This window comes from Pseudopipra pipra, chromosome 2 (assembly GCF_036250125.1).
Source record: "Pseudopipra pipra isolate bDixPip1 chromosome 2, bDixPip1.hap1, whole genome shotgun sequence".
NCBI classification, from domain to species: Eukaryota; Metazoa; Chordata; class Aves; order Passeriformes; family Pipridae; genus Pseudopipra; species Pseudopipra pipra.
In genome coordinates, this window is record NC_087550.1 from 22,728,256 (window position 1) to 22,738,310 (window position 10,055).

At 44.4% G+C, this 10,055-nt stretch overlaps 1 protein-coding gene across 1 annotated transcript; it reads left to right on the top strand.

Moving 5' to 3' along the window:
- Positions 1-217: 217 nt before the first annotated feature.
- Positions 218-8,259, top strand: CLDND1 (claudin domain containing 1). Its single transcript, XM_064644369.1, has 6 exons — positions 218-282; positions 641-819; positions 4,821-5,119; positions 6,290-6,397; positions 6,772-6,909; positions 7,003-8,259. The coding sequence occupies exons 3-6, from the start codon at positions 4,831-4,833 to the stop codon at positions 7,221-7,223; spliced, it is 756 nt and encodes a 251-aa protein (XP_064500439.1). The 5' UTR covers positions 218-282; positions 641-819; positions 4,821-4,830; the 3' UTR covers positions 7,224-8,259.
- Positions 8,260-10,055: the final 1,796 nt, after the last annotated feature.

Consider the following 10,055-nt stretch of genomic DNA (forward strand, 5'->3'; position numbering starts at 1 on the left):
GGAGGTTGTAGCCAGGTGGGGGTCGACCTCTTCTCCCAGGTAACTAGCGACAGAACAAGAAGACACAGCCCCAGGCTGCACCTGGAGAGGTTTAGGACGGACACGAGGAGGAATTTCTCCACAGAAAAGGGGCTGGATGCGGGAATGGGCTGCCGGCACCTCCGGAAGGGGGCGGCAGAACTACATGGCCCAGGGTGCCCCGCGCGGGCGGGCGTGGCGGGCGGAAGCGGGGCCGGACTGGGCCGGGCCGGGGGTGCGAGGCGGAGGCGGCGGCGGCGGACGGTGGGTTCTGGGAGCGGGGCTGTTCCTGGCGGCGGGACGGGGCAGAGGGGTCGGGGAGCGGGGCGCTAACCTCGCGTTGGCTGCCAGCCGGCGGCTGCCGCCCCTCCGCGCGGGGCTGTCGCCTGTGAGGCCCGAGCCCCCGGGGGTGGTCGCGCCCAGTGGAGATGCTCGGCCAGCCCGGCCCTGCGCTGGGCTGGCCCTGGTGCAGCAGGTGGTGAAAAACCCTAGAGGTTTTCCAGTAATTTTTCCCTCCCCTTCATATTTTTTCCCTTGATGAATAGTACTGAGAGGTGTCCGTTAAGTAATTTCGGAGTTAAGTAATTGTCTCCAAACCATTCGGTTTGCTCTCTGCTTCTAGATCACTTGTTGTGAGCTGGTGGTGTGGAAGGAGCTGAATGAATGGCACAGTCGGGGCAGAAGGGAAGTTTGCGTTTCGTGCTCTCTGCTGGCCACAGGTTACAACCAACGCTTTGCCTCTGAAGCCACCTGGAATCATTGGAGCTGCGTGTCCTGAGGGACTCCTGAGGACCGCCGAAGGTAAAAAAGTGTTTGGTAGCAATCTTTCCTAACCTTCCGTCGCCCATATGAAAAGGATGATCCTGTTCGGTGCTGTTGCCAGCCCTCTCACCGTATTTACACCTTCTTGTAGGCCTTCTCCCTAATCCCTTTTCCTAAAGAGCAGTCAGATTGCAAGCATGTTTCCCGAGAGAATGCCAGTGGACGCAGCCTCCCTCTTTGGTGATGTCACATAACAGGAGATTTTTAAATGTGGTGGCCCACTGTTGGCTGAAAGGAGTGACCACAGTAACAAGATAAAAATCTTCATGTTTTTGTATTCCCTTTTGCCATGGTACAGTAACTTCTTACAAAAGCTGTGCATTCTTCAGTCTTAAGTTGATTTTTTGCCAGAATACTTGTTTTTGTTCTGTTCCATATTTTTTCTCTTTCAGCTCTACTGACTTGCCCCCTTTGTCCCCCCCCCCCCCCCCCGAAGTGCGTGCATCCAGTCATTCCTTTGAATGTTGCTGCCGGTTTGGCCTTTGCCTTCTCTTTGTGAGGTGGACTTTTACAATTTTTACGTCTTGCTTCTTTAATAGTTACGATATCACGTGAAGCACTTCTGCCTGTTTACAACTGCCTTATGTTGTCTTAGATTCGTTGCATAGCTTAGCTGCAGCCATGACTTGTTTGAAATAGCCTCTGCTGTTAGAGTAAAATGTGCTGGCAGTGCTATATGAACAAACCTTCTGTAAAACAATGAAGGGTCTTGCTGACAGCCTGTAAAGACAAAATATTTTTATTTGTAATCAATCTTTATGTCTTTATAATTCATGTCATCTTTGGCAGTAATGTTATTTTTTCATAAGTAAGTTTATTCCAAAGCACCACCTACACATTGTTCTGTACAGAACCTTTTGCAAAGTGTGGCATAATCCTGTGAACGTGCAGTGTCCTTCTTCATGGTCTTCTCTGGTAACTATTTCTTACTGACTGTGCTTGCGACTGCCATTGAGCTCTGCCTGGGGCTGGGCAGAGGGTTCTGCCTTTTAAAAGGACATTTTGTTTAAGTGGGAATGTGTCTGCTGTACATGAAGATGCATTGGATATACACAGTGAATGGGCAGGGTAGTCAAGTCTACTACATAGACTGTGGCAGGAAAAACTAGTTCAAAATTTGCCTGAAGTGTTGTGGAGTTCTTAATCTTTTCTGTAAGCAGTTGAAATGTTAGGCAGAAGCATTGAGAGGACCTTTGTTGTAAGGAATTGGGGGTGTGCTCATGCCTTTGCACTGTCTTGTCCATACTGAAAATCTGCATGTGTTTTTTGGGACAAATGCCACACGAAGCCACCCACTAGATTTTGGGGTCTGTAGCCCCATTAGCTGCTCTCTGTCTGTGCCTGGAGTTACATTACAGGGATTGAACGTCAGTAGATTGCCACATCCCTTTTAGCAAGTGAATAATGATCACTGGGCAGTGCTTTAATTTACTGTTTGGTGATTAACCCTTCATTTTGCTTATGATCTGTTCTTGGTTGCCAACTGGCATCGGCTCTGCCAAGTCCACAGTATGCCAGCACAGAGGAGGCTGGTCAGAAGGATGTGGTCGTGTTTTAAGGGTCGTCTGATAGGGGCATTTCCAGCAGCAGTGTTCTGCACCTGGCAGCAGGGATTTGTATCTGAAAGTAAGATTTTTGAGTCAGTTCTTTTCTTTCTGTATGTTAGGCACGAAGTTTATAGGGCTTTGTTATTATAAGCGTTTATTGAGCATTTGTTATTATAAGCATTTGTATTGAGAGGCAGTGACAGCAGATCAGTGGCCCAGTAATGTCCTGTTTATGTTCTTTTTCGTTAGACACCACTCTGAGGATGGAGCTTGTAGGTTCTTGTGATCCTTCCACCCAGAGAGAGCACTTTCTAAAGAGAGGAGTCTGTTGCAGAGGGTTCCTCTTGCAGTGAATGTGACTGCAGTAGAGTGGAAAATCCAGACCAGCCTGCTCGCCAGCCTGTTCTGCTGCTTGCTGTGAGAGTGGGTTCCTGGAGAATCTGCTCAGCTCCGAGCTCGGCTGGGCAGGAGCTTTGGCTGTGGAGGTGCTACATGCCCTGTTTGCTTCGTGAGATGTTTGTGAAGGGGAGGAGATCCCTCAGTAAATTCAGTGGCGGGTGACTGGTGAGGCCAGATCTATGCAGCAACGTGCTCTCTCCCTGTCCTGCTTATCCCACACCCTGTGTTCCTTGAGCTAGATGCTGGGATATCAGAAGAGAACGGAAGTACGTAACCAAGAATTAAACACTGCACAGAGAATTTGCTTCCAAGTCTGGTCTTGATTGTGTGTTTTCTGGATAAATAAGCCTGGATACGATGTGTTCTCCCTCTCAGTATTTAAGTTAGCTTATAAAAGTTCACAGCTTGTGGATTATAATTTAAGTGCAGTTGTGGTATGCAAACTTTGCAGTATTTTAAATGGGTGCTTCTTGTCAGTTCACCAAAAATCAGTTCTATTCGTGCTTGTTGCTAAGGATGCAGTTCAAAGATGGATATTACAAAGAGTGTGCCTCATTTAATATGCAAATGAAGGATAGGGAATGATATGGGTACACATAATTTCTCCTTGTTAGCCAGTTTCAGATAAATAGAGGAGCAGATGGAAGGAAAAAGAAAAAGAATGGTATTGTTAACAGCAAACACTGATGCCTTTGAAACTCCCCGTTTTAATTTGCACCTCATTTCTTAGTTCAGAATTTCTTACTGGCAGGTCTGACTTGAGGACTGGCGTCTTTCCTTGAGAATGTTGAGTTTTAAGGCACTTGCTGTTTCCACTTGCGGTTCAGTCACTTGAAAAGAAACTAGACCAAAATGTTTTGATCAAAGTATGTGGGAGAAGGGAGGTAGAGCAAGCAACAGACAAGAGCTGATTAGATAGTAGCTCCTGCCACCGACCTAGCTGCCAAGTTAGCTTCCATTGATTTTTTTTTTTTTTTTCCCTTCTGGCTAGTGCATCAAGCCTGATTCATAGTAATCCATAAATTTAATCAAGCACAGAAACTGCATGAGAACAACAGGCATCTGAGAGGAGTCGTCTGGTGCATTGCATTATCCACAAAACATTTCATGTGTTACCGATCACTTGCTCATTAAAGTCACAATATTGTCATAAGTGTGTGGTATTTGTATTTTCCCATGCCTCCTTTCACCCTGAATCCATGCCATTTGTTAACACAGCCCTGCAAAGAGGGCATAAATGACCCCTAATAGAAGGAGGCAGAGCAAAGTCCTTGTGGGAGCATATGGAGGCCCTTCAGTTTGATCACCTTATTCCCATGGAGCAGGGCACCCTCCTGCATTGCTGTAGTTCTTCAGAAATATCACAATATGTATTGTGGCATTAGTGCACCATTTACCATAACTTCGAATCTGTCTTTCAGTTCTTCCTTCATGTTCTGTCTCTAGTGCCTAGATGCATTTCTCTGCTTCCCTAAAGGCATTTCAGTGCTTTGGCATGGCTGGCTTTAGTGAACAGTCTGGAAGAGCTTTTTTGGCATGCCTGTGGTTCTTATCTTTGCTGTAAACACAAGCTGTGAAAGCCGTATGGGGTGGCAGGCTAAAAATAACTTCTACCCTTGGTAATCGCCTAAGGAAAGATAAGTCTTCTGCCTGGACGCTGTGGATGGATTCTCTGACGTTCCTTACAATCAGGATCACAAATGGCAGCGAGCTGTGCCATCTGCTTTGGGGATGGAGTTGGTGTTGCTCTGTCAGTTGCTCTTTCAGAGAGAGCCACTAGTGCAGTGTGGCTGGGAGAGCACACTCTCTGGGATATTATCCATACTTTGAACTCGCAGATCCGATGTGTGCTGGCCAGTACTGTAGATTTGCTCAGCGTTCTTTGATTCCAGCATGTTGGAAGAGGAAGACATGGGTATCCTGACAGGACATTGCATAAAAGAGGGATGATGCGATGAGTTTGACCCTGCTAAGATAACTTTATATGTGCCATCAGAAGAGTTGCTCACTTGTCACTCTCTTCCCGTGCCACAGGAAGGGCGCCATGATGGATAACCGGTTTGCCACAGCACTGGTGATCGCCTGTGTGCTCAGCCTCATCTCCACCATCTACATGGCAGCTTCCATTGGCACCGACTTCTGGTACGAATACCACACCCTGTCCCCAGCTGAGAATGTTAGTGAAGCTGGTAGAAGCATCTGGGAGGAGTTTTTCAGCAAAGATGCAGATGAGAAGACCTACACAGATGCGCTCTTCCGGTGCAACGGCACGGTTGGACTGTGGCGGAGGTGCATCACTGTACCCAAAAACTCTCACTGGTACAGCCCACCAGGTATCTCCAGAGCAATTAACACTTCCCTAGCTTGCCTGGGGTGGTATGTGCTAACTTCCTCAGAACGTATTTGTGCCACTTTGTTCCTCCAGAAGGCTAGCTTATGTTTTGTTTGCTTGTTTGTTTAATAAAGACAGTCCAGATTTTTAAAGGAGCAACAGGCAAAATGGTCTGTGGCTGTCGCTACTGCAGATTCTGGATTTGACACATCATACTTGATCTAAATTTAGTCCTACACGGCTTGATTTTTATTTTGCATCAGCTGTCCAGCTTAGGATACAGTTACAGCTGCTGTACCAGTCACTGTCTTTTTAGGAGAGATCCTGGGATCCAGCAGTGGAATAAAGATACCTCTTTGTCAAGGAGGAACTCACTCCTTTTAGCTAGTCATTCACTTTGTTTGCATGTCACAAATATCCTACCATTGCATCAGCACATTTTAGATATGAGTGGACACGGACTGAAATATTAGTAATATTTTTCACAATGGTTGGGGGAAAATAGGTGTGGTAAACAATTATTTTAATTGCTTCAAAGTAGATTTTGTGTACTTATTTTGTGTGTGTGAAGCCCTTCATTTTGAACCCTCTTAAAAATGTACCTTCAACAACATTTTCTAAAGAAAAAACGTGAAATTCTTTTTTTTTTTCCTCTCATGAAAATACTTATTTTGGAAGACATTTAAACAAGCTTTGCTCAATAGTATTCTCAAAGCAAAATCTAACCGAGACGTAAAAAGGGAGAAACTTAGTGTAAAGAAGTAAATATTTCGTGTTCTTTAAATAGTTCTTTCTATCCTATTTTTGAATTAAATGTTTAGTATGAGACTATATTCTGCACATGGAGATAAGCACAACTTATTTAAGGGACTCTGAGCACAAGAATATGTGGCAGCATAGTTGAGCATCATATGCCACATTTCTTTCCCAATCTGTCAAGCATGGAATAGTTTTGTGGGTAACCCAGGTAAACCTGAAGATGCTGCATGTTTGAATGCTAACTGCATCATAGTAAGGCATCTACAGATCTGTTTTGAGACATAATTTTTTTCTCTCAATAGACTTCTTCAAGAGCTTCCCAGCTCAAATGATTGGGAAAGGAGGATTTGAAAGGTGGGGGGAGCGGGAAGGGAAGACACCTAATAGTAACTTTTTCTTTTTTCCCTCCCAGAAAACGACATGACTACAAACTGCATCAGTTTTTCCCTCTCTGATCAGTTTATGGAAAAGTACGTTGAGCCTGGAAATCACAATAGTGGCACAGATTTGAATCGGACTTGTAAGTGTCTTTCACTTCTGGCAGATAAACAAGTAGAATAAAAAAAAAGATGCTTCTCAAATACAGTCACTAGTAAGGAAAGCTGCTGTGTCTTGCTCTGCATTTATTTTTACAGTAGCACAGGCAGTAGATCAAAGTTTGAAAGGAAAATGTAGATGTGTTAGCAAAGGCTTTGCCCATGAATGCAGTACAGGAATTTGGGAGTTAACAAATTAAGTTATTTCTACTTTAGTGGAGCCTTTGGTCCTTCTTAGCTATGAATGTAGAATATCTCGTGAAGAAGTAGCAGCATGGGTAGAAGGCAATGTAAGATGGTGGGAGAAGATCAGTTTCTAGCACATCTTCAGCAAACTTGTCTTGTGTGTTTCTTTCAGATCTCTGGCGACTGCAGTTTCTCCTGCCCTTCGTCAGCATCGGCCTCATGTGCTTTGGGGCTCTGATTGGGCTCTGTGCCTGTGCCTGTCGCAGCCTTTACCCAGCCATTGCCACTGGAGTCCTGCATTTCCTAGCAGGTAGTTGTCCTGCCATCCTCCTCCCAAGGCTCACTGTGCCCACCAGAGCACTGCAGGGGTGAGCTCATTGTGCTTTGCCGCTTCCTTCCCCAGGGCTTTGTACGCTGGGCCTCGTTGGCTGCTACATAGCTGGGATTGAGCTGCTCCACAAGAAGCTGCCTCTGCCTGATGACGTGAGGGGTGAATTTGGCTGGTCCTTCTGCCTCGCCTGTGTGTCGGCACCTTTGCAGTTCATGGCAGCTGCTCTTTTCATCTGGGCAGCTCGCACCAACAGGAAGGAGTTCACCCTCTTGAAAGCGTACCGGGTAGCATAAGTGCTGCTGCCGCACTTTGGGGTTTCCATGTTAGAGCCTCCTCTCCTCCCAACCTGTACTACTTTTTTCTTTTAGTCAGAATTTTATCGTGTACTGCATGCTTCTTGCCAGTGGAGACAATTTAGCCTGTGGGCCCTGAAGACAAAGACCTCTGGGCTAAATTACCAAACTCTGCCAGAAGTCTGCAGAACTTGAACAGGTTTTTTAATTGGGTTTTTTTAAGAATTGCTATTATTTTTTAAGCTTCATTGGTTGTTGACAATTCCCCTTAGTTAGGTGTACATGCCCCTTCCTAATTTTATTACCCTGTCAGCCTGGAGGAAATAGAAGTGGTGTTGTGGGGTGAAAGAGAGATAGGAAAGGGTGCAGGTAGGCAAGAATGGGCACTTCAGTGCACAAATAATAAATAATCAGGAGCTGTCTGCTGTGTGACCCAAGCAGGCAGTACCTACAAGGGAGCACCCAAGAGACATGGGGGAACTCAGAAACCTCCATTATGGAAATACTGTAGCTAGGTCAGTCTGTAGCTTAGCTCTGGGTCTCCTATTCTCACTGGTTTGCTACATCTTGTGGCATCTGCCAAAACTGATGGAGGCAGAGCAGCCAGCTGTGGGAGTGCCTGCACAGCACACCCTCCTGAGTGCAGGCTCTGCACTTGCTTCTGCCAAGGAGTGGGATAAGACGGCCCTCGTGGAGCTCTGTGCTGCTCTAGCTACACTGCTTCCAGGACCCAGGCTAGTTTGGTATCTGCACTACATGTGATTGTGCACTCTCATCTTAACTTGTGGTGCTTTTGCTTGCTGTGAAATAAGGCTTTCTTCTCTCCTGTTGAAAATGACCTCCTCACAAGTTTTTTTGGTTTTAATTTGGTTTAGTGTATGTGTGTATATGTACATATATAAACCTAACTTTTTTTAAATCTCACCTGTTTGTCCTTTATAACACACATCAGGTTTTTTTTAAAAGGTGCTGCTCTTTTCCTATCTTGCCCAAAACCTAATGTTTAAATGAAATAATAAAAACTAAAAAACCAGAAGTTTTCAGCGTTGCTTGAATCTAATGGGAAGGTAGGGAATGATCTAAAATGACTTTTGCCTGGGGAAAGTAAAGCCAATGTGTAGATAACTCTCTGTTTTAAGGGAAATGTCATCCTTAAACAATGTCATCCAGAAACAAAGATATTAGATTTGGGCTTCTATTAATTTTAAATTTTCTTCTCCTCATCACTGGGGGGCACAACACCCCATAAATTCTAATTAGTTCACAACTGCACATATTTCTTCTAAATTACTGCAACTCTAGCCAGACTGGGTGACGTGTCATATCGAGAAAACAGTGTTCCAAGACTAAACTGTTTAATTCTGAGGCCTTAACTCCTCGTTTCCGTACTCCATGCTTAATATAAGAGATATGTGTTAGGAGAAATAAATCCTGAGAAATAAATCCTGACAAAAAGAGTAAGTCTGTTATGGCAAGGATTCTGTGAGACACTTTGATGACGGTGACACAGATACAGGCACTTTTATCTCATGGCTGTTTTTCTGTATTGTTTTGTGCCTTTTTTTCTTTTTTTCGCAGTAAATGTTTCTACCCAGGCTGTGTTTGCTGGGTCAGCAAACAGCCCTTGTTATGATTTCCTTGATGATCAGGTATATCTGCTTGTATCTTTTTTTTTTTTCCTTAAGTGTGTGATAGGAATCAACCTACTTCTTTTGTTATCATCATTGGAATCTTTACAAAGTAAAACAAGGATGATGATGAAAACAAAGATAACTGAAAAAGCAGTGGCAGGCCATTCAAGATAATCCTCTTTATCCTGGTTTGGAGCAATTTTTCACTTTTCCTCCTTAAGCAGCTTCTTTCTCTCTCTGCAATGTCTGAGCCAGGTGTAACATTGAGAGGGGATATGGTACTTTTGTGCTGTAACTGAGAGTAAATGAAAATCTGTGCTGCTGATCTGTACTGATATGATGCTTTTTCAGTGTAATTATCTCTGATTTAGATAAGGCCTAACTGCTGGTTTTCCTCATGTGCCAGAATTACTAGGGCATGCAAACCTCAGCTTGGGTCAAAGGGACTGGAGTTGTTATTCTGCAGTTGGAGAGGAAACACTGCTGATGTTTTTATCTAATATGGTTTGTGGGGTTTTGTCTTTTTTTCAGGAGCTGGCAGAATAATCGTATTGAGTGATTTTGATCTGAGCAGTGGAAATCCTGTGCCCTCATTCTCTCTTCTTGTATCAGATGCTTATTTTTCTGAATTGTAAATCTCAGTTTTCAAATGTTAACTTTCTTGTTTCCAAAAGAAGGATTACTATGGGGAGAAAAGGGAATGTTAGAGATGCTGTCAATCCTTTCTTGATCATTTTAAGTATCAGCAAAACCAAGATTGCCTGCTTGTGTCTGTGCCTAAGATAAATGTTTCTGTTTCTTTCTGCCCAGAAATGAAGAGGCTTTAATTGAGCCTTAGTTTGGACCATTTTAACTAAAAAGAGGGTCACCTTTCAGGTCTGGTGGGGGTTTTTTTCTGTTTCACTCTTGTGTAAAGATTTCTTCATCAGAGTGGATCTTGGTGAGAGGCACATTTCACCTAGATAGGAGGCTGGTCTGTTTTCTGGGATGGTGGATCTGTGTATCACTATTTTCCTTTGTACCCATGTGCTTTGCTCAAGGTGTAAAGGGAGCAAGAAGAGTTCTTAGACTGCTGGCTTGGGTCCAGTAAATGGCGTTGGAGGACAGAACAGCGAGGAGATGTCAGAGGAGATACCGAGGATGGAGTAATTCTGTAAAAGAGAGATGATTAAGCACACTAACAGATAATGATTGAGCTCTT

Bases quoted from the DNA above. Each gene is read 5' to 3' on its own strand.
- CLDND1 (XM_064644369.1), top strand. From the start codon at position 4,831: ATGATGGATAACCGGTTTGCCACAGCACTGGTGATCGCCTGTGTGCTC. The intron at 6,398-6,771 runs GTAAGTGTCTTT...TGTTTCTTTCAG, and splicing joins CACAGATTTGAATCGGACTT to ATCTCTGGCGACTGCAGTTT. The intron at 6,910-7,002 runs GTAGTTGTCCTG...TTCCTTCCCCAG, and splicing joins AGTCCTGCATTTCCTAGCAG to GGCTTTGTACGCTGGGCCTC.